Source organism: Oncorhynchus masou, chromosome 30 (genome assembly GCF_036934945.1).
Source record: "Oncorhynchus masou masou isolate Uvic2021 chromosome 30, UVic_Omas_1.1, whole genome shotgun sequence".
Classification (NCBI taxonomy): Eukaryota; Metazoa; Chordata; class Actinopteri; order Salmoniformes; family Salmonidae; genus Oncorhynchus; species Oncorhynchus masou.
This window is the reverse complement of record NC_088241.1, coordinates 41,042,054-41,066,213: the sequence shown is the minus strand read 5'-3', so window position 1 is coordinate 41,066,213 and position 24,160 is coordinate 41,042,054. Positions and strand designations below refer to the sequence as shown.

At 41.4% G+C, this 24,160-nt stretch overlaps 1 protein-coding gene across 2 annotated transcripts in view; it reads right to left on the bottom strand.

Moving 5' to 3' along the window:
* The window catches only part of LOC135522621 (cadherin-12-like), a 126,102-nt gene that overhangs the window by 48,066 nt on the left and 53,876 nt on the right, over positions 1-24,160 (bottom strand). For both annotated transcript variants that reach the window (XM_064949059.1, XM_064949057.1), the window contains exon 5: positions 22,115-22,302. In XM_064949059.1, the coding sequence (XP_064805131.1) occupies positions 22,115-22,302 (188 nt within the window). The remainder of the gene's footprint in view (positions 1-22,114; positions 22,303-24,160) is intronic.

The following is a 24,160-nucleotide window of genomic DNA, read 5'->3' as shown; positions in this document are numbered from 1 at the left end:
ATCAAGGCACTGTCGTCATAATCTCTTAGGTAAAGATGTTAAGATTTCAGCAAAACTTGAAAATATGTTGTTAGTCTCGGATTTAAAAAATTATGAATTCAAAACACAATACAAGTGACAATATGTTATAATAGCACTTTAAAAAACACCAATACATACAGTATATTGTAAACTGTCAAGTGCGTTATGTTTTATCTGTATTTCTGACTTTGACTTGGGGGCTGCTTTTGGCTTCTCCCTCTGATCTACCTCCCTGAGCGCATGAACATTTTTATGCAGGCATTTCTCAGCCGAGCAACTCCCTGGTGCTTTATTTTGGAAGCGGAAGCAGGATGATACATTTTTAATAGGTTCTCCATTTGTTTGTGTTGAGTTCAATTTTACAATAACAGATCTTTCAACAACCTCTGTCCCCCTGTTACCTCTTTCCCCATTTATGCCTCCCTCCCTCCCTCCCTCCCTCCTTAACCTCCTCACCTCACCTCCCCCTACCCTACCTCCCTCCCTCCCTAACCTCCTTACTCCCCCCCCCCTCCCAGCCCTCTAACCAGGGTGTCAGATCTCATGCTAACACCCTGAGATAAATATAAACCTGTTTTTCTACAGAATAATTGTTGCATTATGACACTTCATCACAACAGCTAATTACAACACAACTGTGTTGATAACACAACTGCCAGACAAACAAACAAGCCTGAAGATGAATGCAGGTGTAAAATTGAGCAATTCTTCCTGTTAAATCTTTCATAAGTGGCTGAGTCATAAATCCCATTTAGTATTATGTATGTAGTACAATGTCATTCATGAAGCATTAACTTCCTTTAGCTTCACATGAATTCAGCCTCGATGAGAGAAAATCACAGCCAAACAGGGCTGTCAACACAACATCACAACACCATTTTTAATTCCACTTGTGTGTTTTACAGTGATTTTCATAATCAACAACAACAATAATTGCAGGAAAGGCAAAGGAACAGGGTCTCTTGCTGATCCCAGATCAGTTGAGTCATTGCAGTATGTATAATAAATGGGTCAGTGGATGAGGGCCGGTCCTATAGACGTTTGGAGCTAGGGTGGTGTTTTTCACAGGGTCAACTCAGCCATTGACTGACTGACAGCTTGAGAAATTTCACCCCATCATGGGGGTGTCAGACTAGCATTAGCCCTCCGTCTCCTCCCATGACATCACCATGACATCACCAGTCAATTGAGCATGGGTAAGGGGATCATTTACGTTCCGGGAGAGTGCCTTGATGTTCCATTGAATTTGGTGGCCTCACACTGCTGAGATAAAGAGGCTGCTCACTTTATTGTCCTACCGTCATTCACTTTGGTCATTGTCCTTGGCTCTCTCACTGCTCTTCCTTCCATACAGCCTTCTCACAGTGATGTGGTGTCGGTATGAGACTGCGTCCCTATTCCCTTAAGTGTACACTACTATTGATCATGACACATAGGGATCTCGCCAAAGTAGTGGGTTGTATCTGGAATAGGGTGCAATTTGGGACGCAGACACAGTGATGTGATGTTGGTCTGAAAGACCTGCCAGCCTGCCAGCAGCCTAGCAGAAGTCCTGCCTAGCTGTCCACACTGCAGTGAGCTGAGCCTACAGCGGAGTGGAATCAGTGCCTGTGAGAGACTCCTCACATTAGCTAGGACAGGGTTTGGCTGAGAGATGAGCCCTGACACACAACTCTAATCTATTACACCCCCACATTCACACCTCCTCCAAACCACCAAAGAGAAACCACCACTCCATCCTGAGTGCATTGCCCCTTGTCTCCTTAATTTCCCTTTCTCTCGCTCTCTTTTCTTACCCTCATGCACACACTCATGTGCACCAGCACACACACACACACACACACACACACTTTTAAGGTTTGATGAAGGTGCTATGTCTATGTTGGGCCACCTGTATCACCTGTATCTCCTGCTGATCTCCTGCTGATCTGTGGCATCTTCCTTGCCTTCCTCCTCCACATCCCCCTCCATGGGTACCTTGCACACCAAGGCCCAAAATAACTCCCCTCACCTCCTAGTGTAACATCCAGTTCAAACCACTTCTTTTAGTTCTAAGACTGTTCTCTCTGTTTCAGCATGGTATGTCAGTAAAGGTCCCTATATGCTATATATCCATCAGCTCACTTTTTCTAACAGTGATACACAGTATAGGAAGACTGAGCATTCAAATGAACAGAAACACATGTATGTTTTATTTTCATCACTTTTGGGTTTAGTTGGTTTTGTACTTTCAAGGACTTTGATCTTAAATAAATGTTGAAAAGCTTACTGGAAGCAATTGATTCTGAAGTTCCCGATGGGTGGCAATATGACAAGCAGAAAATCCAGGCTCATACCTTTCACTTCTTCTCCACTGAAGATGGTGCTGCCATCTTAGCACTTAGCTCTGACCATTACCTTTTTAGAGCCCAGTAGTAACTCATCAGGACCCAAGAAGTGCCAATGGTTTAGAGGCTCTCAGAAAATTTAATGTTAGAAAATTCCAGTAATTACATTTCTGATAGAGAAATGAGACTGTCTGGCTTTTGCTAAATGAAGTGCTTAATTGATGACGACTGACTGGGATATAAAAGGTCCACTAGACTAGCTTAATACTGACAATGGTTCTGACTTTGAAAAGAAAAATTGGAGGCAAGTTAAAAGAATCATTTCAGTTCATTCTTCAAATTATTAAATCAATATTGCTGTTTTGCTGTTCATTGTGCTTTGTACTTTGTGTTTGAAAATTGCAGTGCTTTGTTATTTTATTGTGTAGCTAAATGCATCTCTCACGGTGCCGTAGGGTTAATGTGATATTGTACACATTAAAAACAAAAGGTTCTATATAGTGCAAAATAAGTGTTCTTTGGGAAGAATGGATGATGGTTCTTCAGATCCCTTTTTGGTGCTGTATAGAACCCTGCTCATACAGTTGTAAATGGAACCTTTATGGTCCTATAAATAACCCATTCCTAAGATGATATGAATAAGTAATACAATAAGGTTCTATATAGTACCAAAAGGGGTTCCACTATGGTTATAATCCTTTTTTTGGTGCTTTAAGGAACCATTTTTAAAGGTTCTGTATAGAACCTTATTGGAGAATGGTTCTACAATCTCAAAGGTTCTACAAAAAAAACATTTGAAAATGTTATGTTGTTAAAATTCCTTAAGTTGTATCATGTTCATTGAACAGTTGAAAAAGGGTGAGGGTCCATACAAGAAAATTGAGAAGAACTGATTGTCACAACAGTTCTCAACATAAGGCCATACAGCAGTCTCTCACAAAACACTGTCACTGGCCTTAATCAGTCAATATTGCATAATACAAAAAATGTGTTAAAACTGGAAAGACATTCTCACTCACTCATCCACAAAAAGAGCTGTGCACAAACCACACCCCAATATTCTCATGATCTGTTGCCATACATTTTTATTATTACTAAAAGAGGAAGTAACCCTTTTCTGAACAACAAAGAACCATTTAATGGCTAAAAGGGTTATTTGGGTTAGTATGTTTTTTACATAGAAGCACCCTTCCCAAAGAACCCTTGACGATCCCTATTTTTTTTGCGCACTTTTTGAATGTGTGATACTAGTAGTCATGAGGAAAGTAGAACCTCACATTTTTTGCTGCACTAGTTTGGTACTCGTCATATCCTACTGTTCTGGTTGGCTTGCGGGATAAAGAGTGTTTCTAAATGAGAGACAGCATGAGTCCTGTATAGTATTTCATTGGATACCCTGGACAGGAGCCAACATGGTTTATGCAACACATGTTTCCGCTAAACAATACCATTCCTCCAGGATTAGTAGATTTCAATTACACATATCGGCAGTCCAGTCATTTTCCCTCACATACGCTTAAAGGAAGGCTAGAGGAAGCGAATGAACACGCGAGCAGACAAATGCACCACAAACACACTAATCTGACTACAAGCCTCTTACCAGTACAACCAATGATGTACTGTATCATGCATGGGCCATTTTTTCTTTCTCCCTCTGTCATTCATTCTTTGGGCAAGTGTGTAGGTTTGTTTATGTGTGTGTGTGTGTATCCCTGCATGTAAGTGTGCCTCTGCTTGTGCATATTCAGGCAAATGTGAGTGTGTGTCTCCAAGCATGTGGTGTGCATACATCTTTTACTGGGACTGGGGATTCCTCTACTGTGGCGTCTGTCTATTGTCTCTGGTAATCTTTTTTTTGCAGAAGGGATGTCTAACACTGCATGCGTATGTCCTTATCCCTCCACGCCTCACCCTGCATGTTACTGTATGGGTAGACTGGGAAGCCGATGATTATCCCCTGAACCGGTTACCCTGCCTGATCCTCTTATCATACAACAAACCTCACCGAGCCCCTGATTTGGGGTTTGAGAGAGGAAAGAAAGCGAGTGAGGGATAGAGACAAAGAGAGAGGTAGTAGAGAGAGGGGTAGAGATTCAAACAAGGGCCTATTTGCACACACCTCTCGAGGGACGGACAGCGATCCATTCTAAGACTGTGTGTAGGCGGGTCAGCATTCTGAAGTAACACCGTCAAGAACTGATAAAGACTCCATCTCCCTCTTACACCCCTTTCACACCCTTCTACTCATACCCCACTGTGTCCCAGAGATGGGTCAAGGAACGTTTAGAAAATTACACTGTGGGGGGGATCCAGTGTGAGTGGCTCAAAGATGTCTCCCATGGTTGGTAGCTTTGTGCAGTCGCCTCCCTGCGAGGGGAATACATCACACTGTTCCACTGTTGTGATGGCACCGTATCAAGCACAGGAGGTAAAACAATAGAGGAGAGATACGATGGAAAGGAATCCCTGGCCCATCCATCTGTGGTTTTTAGGGACGTAAACAAAGAAATGTCCTCATTTACATCATAATCTGGGCCTGTCTTGTTTATAATTCCCTTATTCACAATTGGAGCAAGTCAGTTCAGTTTCAATGATCTACTGCAGTGGTCACCGACCTTTTCTGAGTCAAGATCACATTCTGAGTCGAAATGCAAGCCAGGATCTACCGCTCAGATTTTTTTTAGACACGACTTAAAAGACCATTCAACATGAACTAATTAGAAACAGTTCTGTAGCAATGAAGTTTGTGCCGTATGCTATAGGCCCAATACAATATCAGTGATATTGGCTATGCTTGAATTTCCCTGCCAATGTAGTTCTTCTCAGACAATTTTGAAATGATATTTAAAAAACAATTAAGTATATGAACACACGGGTAAAATATTGTTTTTTTGTATTACTTGTGAGGCACAGCTGAGTGAGCATAATAATTAGCTTATTTTTTTTTAATTGACTGATGGCCTGCATCTGACGGTCAGTCAGAGGGGAGGGAGGGAGCAGCGTTGATCACCAGTTGGTGCTATCTATATATCTATATATCTACGATCCACTCATAGGCAAAACAGATGCATACATACATTAACAATGCACACGCGCGCACACACACAAACACACACACACACACACACACACACACGCAGCCATGCACGCACAGACACAAACTATGCAGAATATGCACTCTGCATACACATTTCCCTGCATATTGTTTAGGATAAAAGGAATACACCAACCTGTGGAGGAGGCAATAAAAACCCAATTTAATCCAGAGGAAAAACTGAAGGATTTGTGATTCCCCAAAGTATCAAATTCAGTCACATTTGCATACATCACCTGAAAGGCACGGATAAAAAACAGGAAACAATGAATGACACCAATTTGCCATGTCTGCATGGGTTTAAGTACTCTTATTCTTTTGAACTTTATTTTAAAAAATCTGGATTTTCCCGACTCACAAGTTTAGAAGAAAGCTTTTTTTAGGTGCAGTATATTCCTTAAAACTATTTGTCACAAAAGTTGATTTCGCACATGAAGCAACCACTATTGTGCTTCAAGGGAAATACATCTGAAAAACTACAAGAGAGCTGCTGCAAATATAAGAGTTTTGTCTGAACTGCACAATTTAATTCTTAAAAGCACTTGGTTGGGTGGCATTTATGAGTCTTGTTATATTTAAGTCTGGCACAAAGGTATGAAATGAGATGTGTGTAATTCTTCTCTCTTTTGCTGATTCATGCATCATAAACAGTACGGGTAAAACATTTGGACACACCTACTCATTCAAGGGTTTTTCTTTATTTTTACTATTTTCTACATTGCAGAATAATAGTGAAGACATCATAACTATGAAATAACACATATGGAATCACGTAGTAACCAAAAAAGTGTTATTAAACTAATCAAAATATTTTATATTTGAGGTTCTTCACAGTAGCCACACTTTGCCTTGATGACAGCTTTGCACACTCTTGGCATTCTCTCAACCAGCTTCAAAAGGTATTAATTCAACATGGAATTAATTTCAATTCACAGGTGTGTCTTGTTAAAAGTTAACTTGTGGGATTTATTTCATTCTTAATGCATTTGAGCCAGTCAGTTGTGTTGTGACAAGGTAGGGTAGGTAAACAGAAGATAGCCCTATTTGGAAAAAGACCAAGTCCATATTATGGCAAGAACAGCTTAAAAAAGCAAAGAGAAATGACAGTCCATCATTACTTTTAAACATGAAGGTCAGTAAATCGGGAACATTTCAAGAACTTTGAAAGTTTCTTCAAATTATTCTTCAAGCTCTATGATGAAACTGGCTCTCATGAGGACCGCCACAGGAAAGGAAGAGCCAGAGTTACCTCTGCTGCAGAGAATAAGTTCATTAGAGTTACCAGCCTCAGAAATTTCTGCCCAAATAAATGCTTCACAGAGGTCAAGTAACAGACACATCTCAACATCAACTGTTCAGAGGAGACTACATGAATTGGGCCTTCATGGTCAAATTGTTGCAAAGAAACATCTACTAAATGACACCAGTAATAAAAAGAGACTTGCTTGGGCCAAGAAACACGAGCAAGGGACATTATACCGGTGGAAATCTGTCCTTTGGTCTGCTGAGTCCAAATGTGGGATTTTTGGTTCCAACCGCCGTGTCTTTGTGAGACGCAGAGTAGGTGACCGGATGACAACCGCATGAGTGGATCCCACCGTGCAGCATGGAAGAGGAGATGTGATGGTGTTTTACTGGTGACACTGTTTGTGATTAATTTAGGATTCAAGGCACACAACCAGCATGACTACCACATCATTCTGCAGCGATATGCCATCCCATCTGGTTTGCGCTTAGTGGGACTATCATTCGTATTTCTACAGGACAATGATCCAACAAACCTCGAGGCTGTGTAAGAGGTATTTGGCCAAGAAGGAGGTTGACGGAGGGCTGCATCAGATGACCTGGCCTCCACAATTACCCAACCTCAAACCAATTGAGATGGTTTGGGATGAGTTGGACTGCAGAGTGAAGGAAAAGCATCCAACAAGTGCTCAGCATATGTGTGAACTCCTTCAAGACTGTTGGAAAAGCATCCCAGGTGTAGCTGGTTGAGATAATGTCAAGAGTGTGCAAAGCTGTCATCAAGGCAAAGGGTGGCTCTTTTGAATAATCTAAAGTCTAATATGATTCCATGTGTTATTTCAGAGTTGTGATTTCTTCACTATTCCGCAATGTAGAAAATAGCGAAAATAAAGTAGGTGTGTCCAAACATTTGACTGGTACTGTAAATATTTTTACCCCCTAATGTTGATATCTGTGCCACCGGGGAAATCTAATTATCATTTTTGTTTTAATCCCCTTAAAAATCTATCAGTTTAAACTAGATATATCTGTGTCTTTTATGCATTGGATGTGTCTCAATATACCACATTCGCCGATGTCGTACTTCCGCATATGCTGTGAAAGGTGACAGCTCAAGAGCAATGTTTGTCAGACTATGAGACATCCATGAAAAACTTATCCTCTTCTCACAAAATCTTTGGTAGTGTTCCAACGGTTTGGCCTACAAACTAATATGACCCCTTTGTGGAAAGGTCTCTCGCGAACATGAACATGTTGGTTTTTCTCTAGGATGCCCATAGGCCACACAAGACTCGTTTGAATGTTCCAGTTGAAAAAATTAATGAAATTATGTACAGTATGTGGCAGGGTCTACAGACAATAACGGACTACAAAATTAAAACAAGCCACGCACAAACACTGACGTCTTGCTTCCTGACAAACTAAATACCTTCTTTGCCCGCTTTGAGGATAATACAGTGCCACCGACGCGTCCCGCTATCAAGGACTGTGGACTATCGCCCCGTAGCACTCACATCTTTCATCCTGAAGTACTTTGAGAGACTATCAAGGATCAAATCACCTCCACCTTACCTGACACCCTAGACCCACTTCAGTTTTCTTCACTTTGCTTTCCACCCCAATAGGTTCACAGAAGATGGAATCGCCATCACACTGCACACTGCCCTATCCCATCTGGACAAGAGGAATACCTATGTAAGAATGCTGTTCATTGACTATAGCTCAGCTTTTAACACAATAGTACTCTCCAAACTCGTCATTAAGCCCTGGGTCTGTACCCCGCCCTGTGCAACTAGGGTCCTGGACTTCTTGACAGGTCGTCCCCAGGTGGTGAGGGTAGGAAACAACATCTCCATCCCACTGATCCTCAACACTGGGGCCCCACAAGGGTGCGTTCTCAGCCCACTCCTGTACTCCCTGTTCACCCATGACTGCGTGGCCATGCACGCCTCCAACTCAGTCATCAAGTTTGCAGACGTCACTACAGTGGTAGGCTTGATTTCCAACAACGACTAGATGGCCTACAGGGAGGAGGTGAGGGCCCTCGGAGTGTGGTGTCAGGAATATAACCTCTCACTCAATGTCAACACAACAATGGAGAGGATTGTGGACTTCAGGTAACAGCAGAGGGAGCATTCCCCATCCACGAGACAGTAGTGGAGAAAGGGGAAAGTTTTAAGTTCCTCGGCGTACACATCACGGACAAACTGAAATGGACAACCCACACAGACAGCGTGGTGAAGAAGGTGCAACAGCGCCTCTTCAACTTCAGGAGGCTGAAGAAATGTGGCTTGTCATCTAAAAACACTCACAAACCTACAGATGCACTATTGAGAGCATCCTGTCGGCTGTATCACTGCCTGATATGGCAACTGCTCCGCCCACAACCGCAAGGCTCTCTAGAGGGTAGTGAGGTCTGCACAACGCATCACTGGGGGCAAACTACCTGGCCTCCAGGACACCTACACCACCCGATGTCACAGGAAGGCCAAAAAGATCATCAAGGACAACAACCACCCGAGTCACTGCCTTTTCACACAGCTATCATCCAGAAGGTCAGGTCCGTACAGGTGCATCAAAGCTGGGACCGAGAGACTGAAAAACAGCTTCTATCTCAAGACCATCAGACTGTTAAACAGTCATCACTAACATTGCACTAACATTGCTGGACTGCTGCCTACATACAGACTCAAATCTCTGGCCACTTTAATACATTTAATACATGGATTTAATAACGACACTTTAAAAATGTCTACATATCCTACATTACTCATCTCATATGTACTGTATATACATCATCTACTGCATCTTGCCTATACCGCCATCCCTTATCAATATATTTATATGTACATATTCATATTCATCCCTTTACATTTGTGTGTATAATGTTGTCATTGTGAATTTGTTAGATTACTTGTTAGATATTAATGCACTGTCATAACTAAAAGCACAAGCAGTTAGCAACACATTAACATCTGCTAACCATGTGTATGTGAGCAATACAATTTGATTTGATTTGAAACCACTCGATCCGTCTATGGTAAGTTGTTCGATGTAAGTCTCTGGTTGTCCACCAGAAGTCACAATGTCCTTCTTTGTTGTAGGCTTCTTCTGTCTGGGAGTGCTCGTTAGAATATATACTTCAGGCATACCACGCGGTGGTGATAGGACCTATTCTTCCCTATCATCTTTGGTCAAATGTCCGAGACTACTTTACATGCACAGCTGCAGACCGTGATTGTTTGGTTTAGTCTTTTTAACCATTTCAATGTGTGGGCCATGGCCTCACGTTCTCTGGTCTCAATGGTTGATTTTTCAGGGTACAGCTAGGACCACTTTACATGCCGGCAGCAACCTGGCATGTTTTGGTCTAATGTCAATTTTGTTAGCAAGTCCTTTTAAGCACTCTGGTCTTTGAGGGCATTCTGTCATGTTGACACAAACATTGAGCTCACTTGGGCATGGCTACTGACTGGGCACACGTTTGCATGAAACAGAATTTTCATTTATTAGGCTAAAATCACTTTTCGATCTTTTCAAAAATAGTTTCATATATACAGTGTGAAAGCTCTTACAGTTACAATATTTCCGTTATAGCATCTTTCTGATAATTTTAATGATATTACTTTTCCATATTCCATCTCTCATCATTCCCAACATTTGGATGTTGAAATATATTGTCCCAGTGTCCATTGTTTGATGTTGAACATTTTGGCGGCGTAGTCTCTGTGTAACAAAGAATTTTCAGCCTTCCAATCCTGCAGAACCAAAGGGAGAGTTTCTGCAAGGTATTTAAGTCATAAAAGACTGTATACCCAATCCCCTGGAGGACTGATACTAATGAGTTTACAAGCTCAGGTGACTGAAGCCATGGAGGCTGGTAAGAGGAGGACGGCTCATACGATGTAAACCCCAAGGCATTTTTAACCCATAAGAGTCTAAGCCCTGCCTAAGCTGGGGGAGGGGGTGTTCTACTAAGCTATATGGAATTGTTTTAAGAAGGTCATACAAATGATTATTTAGCTATTTGATTTCGAATTTGAAGACCCGTTGAAGAATCCCCAAAAATATTATTTAAAAAAAATAATTTGGACCTTTACTATTAGCCCATACAAATGCATTGAATAACATATTCACTACATGGAACAACAGATCGAAATTAAGTTTGTTCTGAGTGTCTGTTCTATATCTGAGAGATATAAGAAAGATCAAGATTTTGTTTGGAAATATTTATGTGTATTTAACCCCTTATTTTTGGCACTAACCAGTCTCCATATATACTCCCATAGATTTTTTAAACTGGTACCGGGGGACCTTCAGACGAATATTGTGAGGCCTATGGGCATCCTAGAGCAATGCTACAGATGATTTTGTGAGAAGGCCAATTTTCAGATGTCTCTTGGTCTGACAAACACAGATCAAGCTCTGTCACCTTTCATATATCTCTATTTTAGACTGACAGATTTTTATTGGGATTTAATTTTATACTAATTAGATTTCGTCAGGAGTTACGGACATCGACTTTAGTTAACTCAAATACATCTAGTAAGTTGAACTCAAAGTCAATGTAAAGTCAATATTTCTTAAAATGTGTATGTGGTACTGACTCCAAACTAAATGAGAAGTCACATCAATTACATTTTTTAACAGATAACAAATTAACTTTTTTTCCCAGGTAGATTTTAAGGAATTTTTGGAATTGTAAAAAAAAAAATGTTTTTGCATGCCTATTGAGTAATTGATTGGTTAATCTTATGCTACACAAAGTTAAATAACATATATTGTTTTACAAACCAGCATAAAGTGACTTGCAGTTAGGCATGCAACATTTTGGCAAATTTCCCAGTTTTTTCAGAAGTCCACGTTGGAAGATTCCTCCAAATCATTCTACCAGGTTTTTTAAACACATACTCACAGGCCTGTTTCAGACCACTGTAATTAGAGTTAAAGGTCAATTTTTTTCAATTTGTTTTATTATTCAATTTTCCAAAATGTATTACAGTTTCAAGTCATTAAAATTCTATTAATAATTATTATAAATAATAAACTATTCAAACAGTAAGTAAAGCATGACATCATCAGATATGTATTTTCACAAAGAGTTTAATTATAATGTTAACATCAATCTAGGATCTCACTTTGTGAATAATTGAATATGAACTAATTCATCAATTATGTCTCTGTCACTAACAAATACAGTCATGGGTGGTAGAGCTACAGTTCACTCTAGGCACACTGGGACATTTTATTGTAGGTGTGGTTTAGTGGGGGCGTTATTCAACACTTTCAAGCTGATAATACTCACATCTGGACCCCTTACAGGGTCACAGTGACCATATCAGTTTGAGTAATGACTACAAAATCACTTTAAGTAACTGCACTCAGATACAGTGCCTTGCAAAAGTATTCGCCCCCTTGAACTTTGCGACCTTTTGCCACATTTCAGGCTTCAAACATAAAGATATAAAATTGTATTTTTTGTGAAGAATCAACAACAAGTGGGACACAATCATGAAGTGGAACGACATTTATTGGATATTTCACACTTTTTTAACAAATCAAAAACTGAAAAATTGGGCGTGCAAAATTATTCAGCCCTCTTAAGTTAATACTTTGTAGCGCCACCTTTTGCTGCGATTACAGCTGTAAGTCGCTTTGGGTATGTCTCTATCAGTTTTGCACATCGAGAGACTGACATTTTTTCCCCTTCCTCCTTGCAAAACAGCTCAAGCTCAGTGAGGTTGGATGTAGAGCATTTGTGAACAGCAGTTTTCAGTTCTTTCCACAGATTCTCGATTGGATTCAGGTCTGGACTTTGACTTGGCCATTCTAACACCTGGATATGTTTATTTTTTAACCATTCCATTGTAGATTTTGCTTTATGCTTTGGATCATTGTCTTGTTGGAAGACAAATCTCCGTCCCAGACTCAGGTCTTTTGCAGACTCCATCAGGTTTTCTTCCAGAATGGTCCTGTATTTGGCTCCATCCACCTTCCCATCAATTTTAACCATCTTCCCTGTCCCTGCTGAAGAAAAGCAGGCCCAAGCCATGATGCTGCCACCACCATGTTTGACAGTGGAGATGGTGTGTTCAGGGTGATGAGCTGTGTTGCTTTTACGCCAAACATAACGTTTTGCATTGTTGCCAAAAAGTTCAATTTTGGTTTCATCTGACCAGAGCACCGTCTTCCACATGTTTGGTGTGTCTCCCAGGTGGCTTGTGGCAAACTTTAAACAACACTTTTTATGGATATCTTTAAGAAATGGCTTTCTTCTTGCCACTCTTCCATAAAGGCCAGATTTGTGCAATATACGACTGATTGTTGTCCTATGGACAGAGTCTTCAACCTCAGCTGTAGATCTCTGCAGTTCATCCAGAGTGATCATGGGCCTCTTGGCTGCAAATCTGATCAGTCTTCTCCTTGTATGAGCTGAAAGTTTAGAGGGACGGCCAGGTCTTGGTAGATTTGCAGTGGTCTGATACTCCTTCCATTTCAATATTATCGCTTGCACAGTGATCCTTGGGAAGTTTAAAGCTTGGGAAATCTTTTTGTATCAAAATCCGGCTGTAAACTTCTTCACAACAGTATCTCGGACCTGCCTGGTGTGTTCCTTGTTCTTCATGATGCTCTGCGCTTTTAACGGACCTCTGAGACTCTCACAGTGCAGGTGCATTTATACGGAGACTTGATTACACACAGGTGGATTGTATTTATCATCATTAGTCATTTAGGTCAACATTGGATCATTCAGAGATCCTCACTGAACTTCTGGAGAGAGTTTGCTGCACTGAAAGTAAAGGGGCTGAATAATTTTGCACGCCCAATTTTTCAGTTTTTGATTTGTTAAAAAAGTTTGAAAAATCCAATAAATGTCGTTCCACTTCATGATTGTGTCCCACTTGTTGTTGATTCTTCACAAAAAAATACAGTTTTATATCTTAATGTTTGAAGCCTGAAATGTGGCAAAAGGTCCAAAGTTCAAGGGGGCCGAATACTTTCGCAAGGCACTGTATATATAGTGCAACATGTTTCCTCATAAGTTTTGAGTAATTTGTATTTGCTATGGATCCCCATTAGCTGGTGCCAAGGCAGCAGCTACTCTCCCTGGGGTCCAGCAAAACTAAGGCAGTTAATACCATTTTAAAAACATTGCAAAACATTCACAGATTTCACAACACACTGCGTGCCCTCAGGCCACTACTCCACCACTACCACATATCAACAGTACTAAATCCATGTGTATGTATGTGTATAGTGCGTATGTTGTTGTGTGTATATGTATGTGTATGTGTCTGTGCCTAAGTTTGTGTTGCTTCACTGTCTCAGCTGTTCCATAGGGTGTTTTTTATCTGTTTTTGAAATCTAATTTTACTGCTTGCATCAGTTACTTGATGTGGAATAGAGTTCCATGTAGTCATGGCTCTATGTAGTACTGTGCACCTCCCAATGTCTGTTCTGGACTTGGGGACTGTGAAGAGACCCCTTGTGGCATGTCTTGTGGGGTATGCATGAGTGTCCGAGCTGTGTGCCAATAGTTTAGACATACAGCTTGATTTATTCATAATGGCAATACCTCTCATAAATATCAGGAGTGATGAAGTCAATCTCTCCTCTCCTTTGAGCCAGGAGAGATTGACATGCATATTATTAAAATTAGCTCTCTGTGTACATCCTAGGATCAGCCGTGCTGCCCTGTTCTGTTGTTAATAGTGTTGTTAAGAAGGCAGAGCATTGCTTTTTTATGGACAGACTTCTCCCAATCTTAGCTACTACTGTATCAATATGTTTGACCATGACAGTTTACAATCTAGGTTTAGTCCAAGCAGTTGAGTCATCTCAACTTACTCAATTTTCACATGATTTATTACAAGATTTAGTTGAGGTTTAGGGTTTAGTGAATGTTTTGTCCCAAATACCATGCTTTTAGTTTTAGAAATATTTAGAGCTAACTTATTCCTTGGCAGCCACTCTGAAACTAACTGCAGCTCTTTGTAAAGTGTTGCAGTCATTTCAGTCTCTGTCGTAGCTGACGTGTATAGTGTTGAGTCATCCGCATACATACACACTCTGAATTTACTCAAAGTCAGTGGCATGTCACTAGTAAATATTTTAAAAAGCAAGGGACCTCAACAGCTACCCTGGAGAATTCCTGATTCTACCTGGATTTTGTTTGAGAGGCTTCTATTAAAGACCCTCTGTGATGTTAGACAAGTAACTCTTTATCCACAGTATAGCAAGGGGTGTAAAGCCATAACACATATGTTTTTCCTGCTGCAACTACGATCGATAAGGACAAAAGCTGCACTGATGTCTAAAAGCCCCCACAATTATTGTATCATCAATTTCTCCCAGCCAATCAGTCATTTGTGTAAGTGCTGTGCTTGTTGAGTATCCTTCCCTATAAGCGTGCAACACAATTGTTTCCAGAAGTTTACTAAGGGTTGACAACAGGCTAATTGGTCTGCTACTTGAGCCTGTTAAGGGGGCTTCACTACTCTTGTGTGGAGGAATGACTTTAGCTTCTCTCCAGGCATGAGGTCACACACTTTCTAGTCGACTTAAATTAAAGATGTGGCAAATAGGAGTGGCAATATCGTCTGCTATTATCCTCAGTAATTTTCCATCCAGATTGTCAGACCTCGGTGGCTTGTCATTGTTGATAAACAACAATACTTTTTTCACCTCTTCCACACTGACTTTAGTTCTCCAGACAGTTCTCCAGATAGGTATGGGCTTTGTACAGTGTGATGTGAACTGCCTGGTGAAACACCCAGGGCCACAGGAATCATTTGACGTCCATTTCAAGATTCAGTTTTGGTCAAAATTCTGAAAGTGCAAAGAATCAGCATCGTTTAACAGATTCCAAGCATACCCCCTTTCCGACACACAAATCCAAAGTAGTTACAGTACAGTTTCACAATGAATGGATCCAGGACTATGACAAACAGTTTAAGTCGGACGTTTACATACGCTTAGGCTGGAGTCATTATAACTCATTTTTCAACCACTCCACAAATGTCTTGTTATCAAACTATAGTTTTGGCAAGTCGGTTGGGACATCTACTGTGTGCATGCAACAGGTCATTTTTCCAACAATTGTTTACAGTCAGATTATTTTACAGTATCACAAATCCAGTTGGTCAGAATTGGACATACACTAAGTTGACTGTGCCTTTATACAGCTTGGAAAAGTTCAGAAAATTACGTCATGGCTTTAGAAGCTTCTGATAGGCTAATTGACATCATTTGAGTCAATTGGAGGTGTACCAGTGGATGTATTTCAAAGCCTACCTTCAACCTCAGTGCCTCTTTACTTGATATCATGGAAAAATCTAAATAAATAAGTCAAGAGCTCAGAAAAACAATTGTAGACCTCCACAAGTCTGGATCATCCTTCGGAGCAATTTCCAAAAACCTGAAGGTACCACGTTCATCTGTACAAACAATAGTGCGCAAGTATAACACCAATGGACAACGCAGCCATCACATCACTCAGGAAGGAGAAGCGTTCTGTCTCCTAGAGATGATCATGCTTTGATCTGAAAAGTGCAAATCAATCCCAGAACAATAGCAAAGGACCTTGTGGAGATGCTGAAGGAAACAGGAACAAAAGTACCTATATCCACAGTAAGACAAGTCCTATATCAACATAACCTGAAAGGCCGCTCAGCAAGGAAGAAGAGCCTGCTCCAAAACCACCATAAAAAAAGCCAGACTATGGTTTGCAACTGCACATGGGGTCAAAGATTGTACTTTTTGGAGAAATGTCCTCTGGTCTGATGAAACAAAATTAGAACTTTGGCCATAATAACCATCATTATATTTGGTGGAAAAGGGAGGCTTGCAAGCCGAAGGACACCATCCCAACTGTGAAGCACAGGGGTGGCAGCATCATTTCGTGGGGGTACTTTGCTGCAGGAGGGACTGGTCCACTTCACAAAATAGATGGCTTCATGAGGATGGAAAATTCTGTGGATATATTGAAGCAACATCTCAAGACATCAGTCAGGAAGTTAAAGCTTGGTCGCAAATGGGTCTTGCAAATGGACAATGACCCCAAGCATATTTCGAAAGTTGTGGCAAAATGGCTTAAGGACAACAAAGTCAAGGTATTGGAGTGACATTCACAAAGCCCTGACCTCAATCCCATAGAACATTTCTGGCAGAACTGAAAAAGAGTGTGCGAGCAAGGAAGTCTACAAACCTGACTCAGTTACACTAGCTCTGCCAGTAGGAATGGGACAACATTGTGGGAAGCTTATGGAAGACTACCCAAAACATTTGACCAAAGTTAAACAATTTAAAGGAAACGCTACCAAATACTAATTGAGTGTATATAAACTTCTGACCAACTAGGAATGTGATTAAATAAATAAAAGCTGATATAAATCTTTCTCTCTACTATTATTCTGACATTTCACATTCTAAAAATAAAGTGGTGATACTAACCGACCAAGGACAGGGCATTTTTACTAGAATTAAATGTCAGGAATTGTGAAAAACTGAGTTAAATGAATTTGGCTAAGGTGTATGTAACTTTCCGACGTCAACTGTACAAGTTTGGTTAAGCAGGTTCGCCACCCTCAAGTCAGCAGCTAGGAGGGTCCTGGATGAAGACAACTGAAGCACAAAAATGGCTGGGCAGAGTCCAACACTCCCCAGCATCATCACGCTGGGAAACAACAAGGGCTCCATCCACTACTATGGCATTCCCAAACTGTGCAGGAACTGCAGGCCAACTGGGCCATCTGTCCACAGCCTGCACAGCCATCATCTGCATCGCCTGAGAGCAAATGTGCACTGCTCAACAGCAACAATGAGCGAGTCAAGGTGAGGATGGGGAGGGACTGAGTCCCCCCTGCCTGTTGATGTACTGTATGCCACTGTCGTCATGTTGTCGGAATTGACCTGCACATGCCGCCCGACAAACACGTGGGGCAGAGCATGTAAGAGGAGTTGAGTGGTTGGTCAACAAAAAAGTGGTCAGATGAAGCAGATGCTAAGCTACAGGACTGTTTTGCTAACACAGACTGGAATACGTTCAGGATTCCTCCAATGGCATCGAGGAGTACACCACATCTGTCATTGGCTTCATCAATAAATGCATTGATGATGTCGTCCCCACAGTGACCGTACGTACATACTCTGACCAGAAACCATGGATTATAGGCAGCATCTGCACTGAGCTAAAGGCTAGAGCTGCTGCTTTCAAGGAGCGGGACTTTAACCTGGAAGCTTAAAATAAATCCCGCAATCCCGCAATGCCGATGCTCGTCGGATGTGTCAGGGCCTGCAAACCATTACAGACTACAAAGGGAAGCACAGCCGAGAGTTACCCAGTGACACGAGCCTACCGGGTGAGCTAAACTACTTCTATGCTCCCTTCAAGGCAAATAACAGTGACACACGCATGAGAGCACCAGCTGAACCGGAAGACAGTGTGATCACGCTCTCCGCAGCCAATGTATTAAGACCTTTAGACAGGTCAACATTCACAAGGTCTACACACAGACGGATTACTAGGACGTGTACTGCGAGCATGCGCTGACCAACTAGCAAGTGTCTTCACTGACATTTTCAACCTCTCCCTATTTGAGTCTGTAATACCAACATATTTTAAGCAGACCAACATAGTGCCTGTGCCCAAGAACACTAAGGTAACCTGCCTAAATGAGTGCTGACCCGTAGCACTCACGGCTGTAGCCATGAAGTGCTTTGAAACACTGGTCATGGCTCACATCAACACCATCATCCCAGAAAACCTAGACCAACTCCAATTTACATACCGCCCCAACAGATCCACAGTTGATGCAGTGTCTATTGCACTCCACACGGCCCTTTCCCACCTAGACAAAAGGAACACCTACTGTATGTGAGAATGCTATTCATTGACAGCTCAGCGCTCAACACCATGTGCCCTCCAAGCTCATTAGTAAACTCAGTACCCTGGGAATAAACACCTTCCTCTGCAACTGTAAGGTTAGGTAACAACACATCTACCACACTGATCCCACAGGCAGTTAGAAAAGCTAAGGCAAGCTTTTTCAAACAGATATTTGCATCCTGTAGTACTAACTCAAAAAAGTTCTGGGACACTGTAAAGTCCATGGAGTATAAGAGCACCTCCTCCCGGCTGCCCACTGCTCTGAGGCTAGGAAACACTGTCACCACCGATAAATCCACTATAATTGAGAATTTCAATAAGCATTTCACTACTGCTTTCCACATGGCTACCCCTACCCCGGTCAACTGCCCGGCACCCTCCACAGCAACCCGCCAAAGCCCCCACCATTTCTCCTTTACCCAAATCCAGGTAGTCGATGTTCTGAAAGAGCTGCAAAATCTGGACCTCTACAAATCAGCCGGGCTAGACAATCTGGACCCTCTCTTTCTAAAATGATCTGCCGAAATTATTGCAACCCCTATTACTAGCCTGTTCAACCTCTCTTTCGTATCGTCTGAGATTCCCGAAGATTGGAAAGCTGCCGCGGTCATCCCCCTCTTCAAAGGGGGTGACACTCTAGACCCAAACTGCTACAGACCTATATCTCTCCTACCCTGTCTTTCTAAGGTCTTCGAAAGCCAAGTTAACAAACAGATTACTGTCAATTTCAAATTCCACCATACCTTCTCCGCTATGCAATCTGGTTTCAGAGCTGTTCATGGGTGCACCTCAGCCATGCTCAAGGTTCTAAACGACATCATAACCGCCATCGATAAGAGACCTGACCAAGGCTTTTGACTGTCAATCACAACGTTCTTATTGGCAGACTTGACAGCCTTGGTTTCTCAAACGATTGCCTCGCCTGGTTTACCAACTACTTCTCTGATAGAGTTCAGTGTGTCAAATGAAAATGAATAATCACGCTATATTATTTAAATTATTTCAAGGTTATAGCCTACAAATAAATAAATTGTGAAGCATTTGTGAGTGTGACACAAGAGGCTGGTAGGGACATAAAGAGCTCAGCATGTAAAAAACAACATTTTGTTGTATTAAATGATTATATAGTCTATACATTGCCCATATAGGCTGTGACCTACTCATAATTAAATACAAATTAAATGAAAAAGGACTTATTAGTGCCTTAGAAACACAAGTTTGGCCAGTCTGTGGCTTCAGGCTCATGTGATGGTGCCTAGAGAGCCAACCAGCAGCAGAGAATATCCTATCCATACTTGCAGGGCCACTGGGGATGCTAAACATCCTTTTGGCCAGTCTTGCCAGGCATCGCAGAGATGCAAAGTTTATTTTTGATTTTTCTATGGGTAGGCCTAAAGGCAGTGGTGTGCCGTGGGCCTGGGGCCTGGGCCTTCAGTGAGGTCCTACACAGTCCCACCCGAATTAATCCACCTCTTATTACCATCATTATGATGCTATGGCTCTAGACAATATACATTTAGACAGAAACGCAGAATAACCAGGCGTTGCGTCACCTTGAAATTGACATTTTTATGCAGAGAATTGCAGGGGAAGAGTGCAATACAGTACAGTTCAACTAATAGGCAAGAACATGGTCGAGTGCAACAGAGTTATATTAATATTCTTCTTCTATCCATTTCTGGTCCACAAACTTTGAGCTTTAAGTCCCAAAAAATAATAATACAGTGTGTTCACTAAACAGCGCATTGTCGCACCCAAAGCGTTTTCACCGTGATGATAAAGACACAACTATTCACTGAAAATAAAAGAAAGAAAACAAATATTTTGCAACATAGGCTATTTGACATTTTATTATGTTATTTAATATTAACTAAATAAAATGAGAAACATACATACACATTTAATAAAAAATTAAATGCATTGTATGCCTACACACCAAAGACTGATTATTTGAACACAAAATCCATCCAACTTTGAAAGTGGCGAACGAACCCCTTTCCCGCCGGTGACAGGCTTTGTAACGTCGGCATCGGGCGACCTCTCCTTACAATGTCTAACTTTTCTTGAAAAGTTTGTCTTAAGAATGGCGTTATAATTATATCCTCGACTAAATCGATATCGTCACCTCCTTCCGCCATTGTGGTTTGAAAAAACAGCTTAGTAGTACGCAAATGAATTTGTTTACCAAATTCAGTTTCCTAGTTCTGAGGTTCTGCATAGACCTGCCCAAAGTACCTGCCTCTCAATATTGGTAATCCAATCAAAAGACGTGCACGCACTACGCCTGCTAGCTGGCTCCTGTGTAACACTGGAGCCAGCCAGCCGGCGTACAATAGCCAACTCTATTGCTGATTGGTTGACACTAAATTTTAATTTCCATTCACTTTAAGCTACAAGCGCCCGCACTGTTGATTCTGAAGGCCTGAGGGCAGATTTTAGACCCCTGGCAACACATGATGGCTGAATATGATTGGATAAAAGATGGGGCTGGAAGCAGTGCAACCAAGAGGAAAGCTATGAAATTAAGAGAATAACTCTTACTCTGGGGAATAATTGAATACATATTTGTGGGAAAATATATTTAAAAAAAAATTATATTCTGATGATGTTTAGGCCAGCAGAGAAGGCCTTGCTGGCCCTGACGGCCCACCATTGCTTAAAGGTTTTTAGGCAAAATAACCCAATCAAAAGCTCCTTGAACGTGGGAATGTGCCAGACCTATTGGGCAAAATATAAATTATGGCCTATTGTACATCTATTATCTAATAGTACTAAAATGAACGAAACATTTAAGAGATCTGATTTTTAGTTTAAAAATACTTTGCTACTTTGAAATTTAGTTATTTACCCACCTCATTCCTTTATTTTATCATGTCCACATAGTAAGTACACCATCAGGCTGTCTTTTCAGATTCCACAATGGTTATTTGTTTGTGGACACTACCTTACATCACAATCCCTCTCTTGCTCCTCATCTTTGTAAGTCACCTTGATTTAGCACCTGTATGTTTTAACAGTTACTTTATGAAATTTTTTACCCAACTCCATGACGGTAGATAAAGCAAGGGGCTATAGCAGCACACAAGTAGAATACAAATGCATGCTGGTGTGGGCATGCCCTGAGCTGGTGAAGTGATGCTCCAGCCTTTGGGAATCTCTCTACAAGCGGCAGTCAAATTGGGCACACTTGTGAGAGCTGCCTGAGAGATACGTACACTGTCAGAAGTTCCAGGTAATTGATATATTAAGCACTATGTGACACCGTCCATACTCCCCAAATTGAGTAACCCTTGCACAGTGTGCCCCACCCTTGGGGGACACATCTGTTGTGACCACGATCAGCCAATCGTCAAGATAGGCCTCGTCAGGTGCGATTGTAGATCCTTGCGAGAGTGCGACTACCCATAGTATGTTGTACCGAAGTGGACTGACTGAAAGGGAACACTGAAAGGGAACATTCCAATCATTCTATTCCAGCCCATTACTATAATCCTGTCCTTTGATTTAAAGTGCCATCACGTGACTGATGAAGACGCTTACCCTTTTGAGAATGAGGATTCCTTCCTGATTGTGTTCATTGGTGATGATGTCAAACATGTTGCCTCCGTCCCCCGGTACGATGTTGTACTCTACTTCCGCGTTCTTCCCAATGTCCAAGTCATGAGCTTTGATCCTTCCCACAGCAGAACCCACTGCAGAGGACTCTGGGACTCTCAGGTGAAAGAAACCTTACAGACAAAAACAAACAAATAGATTGATCGAGAGTCTAGTTCATTTTCAACTTCTGCCATTGTATTGATCTTTTTTTCAGTGTGTCCCTAAATGGTTTGGAAGTGAGCAGCAGAGCAACTGCATCTGCCAATTGGCATTGTTGCCATGGTACGTTTTTCTGCAATACAGCAAGAGAAAGGGAGAGAGAGCAGTAGACATAAAGAAAGGACAGACGACTTCACCCCTGGTCTGAACCTTGGTGCTGTAACATCATTATGGAAATATCATAGTATTAGTAGAGTGGAGTGACTACCTGCCCAAGTAACCTGTTGTAAAAGGCATATCAAAAATATCAAAATACCAGGGGCCTCATTTATAAGACTGTGTGGAGGATTCACGTCAAATTAACAAAACAGAAAGTGCTTACGCCCGTTTTCCCTTTATAAATCACAATCAGCTCAAAATTTGGCACACGTGAGCGAGCGTCTTGTCCCACCCTTTTAACAACCGTAGTTGCCTATGAATAGTCAGGGAAACGCCCCTAATTAATATTCATCCATACTGACTGCTAGACGACAATGACGGCAAATCGCGACAGAAAGGCTAAAAAAATAAATTTCACCCAGTGTGAAATGAAAGTTCTTGTAGGAGAGGTTGAAGCAAGAAAAAAAAATTGTTTGGTGGCATTACAAATGCCAAAAAGGCGTTAGTGGCAGCATGTGGCAAATGCTGTGAATTGTCGTGGCTGAATCAGAATTAGTGAGGTAACATTGATAAATAAAATGTTTTATTTACATAATAATGCTTATGTGAGATATTTGTCATTATGATGTTTTATTTTGGATAATACTGTTGGCAGTTGCATTTTCCTCTCTCTTCTCCAGGGCTTAGTCACTAGGGGCCCAGAAATGGGAGAGGTCAGGCTTGTCTTCATTTGTCAATGTATCTGTTAAACCATGTGATGCTATGAAGAATATCAGAAGGGGAGGAGGACAGAATGGAGGCTTGTCTTCTTATGGGAATGTGTCTGTAACTATTGTATGTCCCCTCTGAGGTTGCCCTTATCTTGACCTAGTATATGACCTAAGAGGCTCACTGTCTTTTCTGATCTTGTCCAGGAGTTGGTGTATTTGGGATGGAGGTATCAAGAATTGACAAGTGATATATGCCTTTGGAAAGGGTAATGTTTTGGTCCTACGTGGTACCAATAACTAGATTTGAATCTCGTCTAAGAGAGCAAACTGAACAATAATTTATAGCTAATGCTATCTAGCTATGGGATACTCCTCTTTCAAGTAAAATGTTATTTGTGTAATGTTCCTAAGATCTGTTATTCGTCATGTGAGTTGAGAGAGGTGTGTCTTGGCTATAAATGATACTAAGAATTGTTTTGTAAGCACTCTCAGAGAATTAACTTATAAACACTGAATTGATCTGAGAGTCACAGGGCTATGGTGAAGCTCATATATAATTAAAAATGGACTTTATAATATAACTCTGACTTGTGTGTGGTTTGCTCTCTCAATTTTTAGTAATACAGGTAATTACCACGACATTTGGCATCACAAACCGGATGTGAATCTTCACTCGGTGACCGTTCCTGACGATCCAGGTAAATCAATTGTGCACGAGGGATCCCTTAAACTTTGGATCTCAGGGAAACCACACTTCGGGAACGAAGCAGATGGACCAACCTTTGATCTCAGAGGCAGCAAGCCTAGTGGATACTACATCTCTCACTGAGTTTCTTTTTTAAAGACAGGTGAGTGAAACACACACTTGAAGTCGAGTTTTTAAATATGCCTCTGTTACGTATACTCTGAGTGTGAATTCCTTTGTAAGGAGGGCACCTTGGAGGCGTAAGCAAGGCCGAGT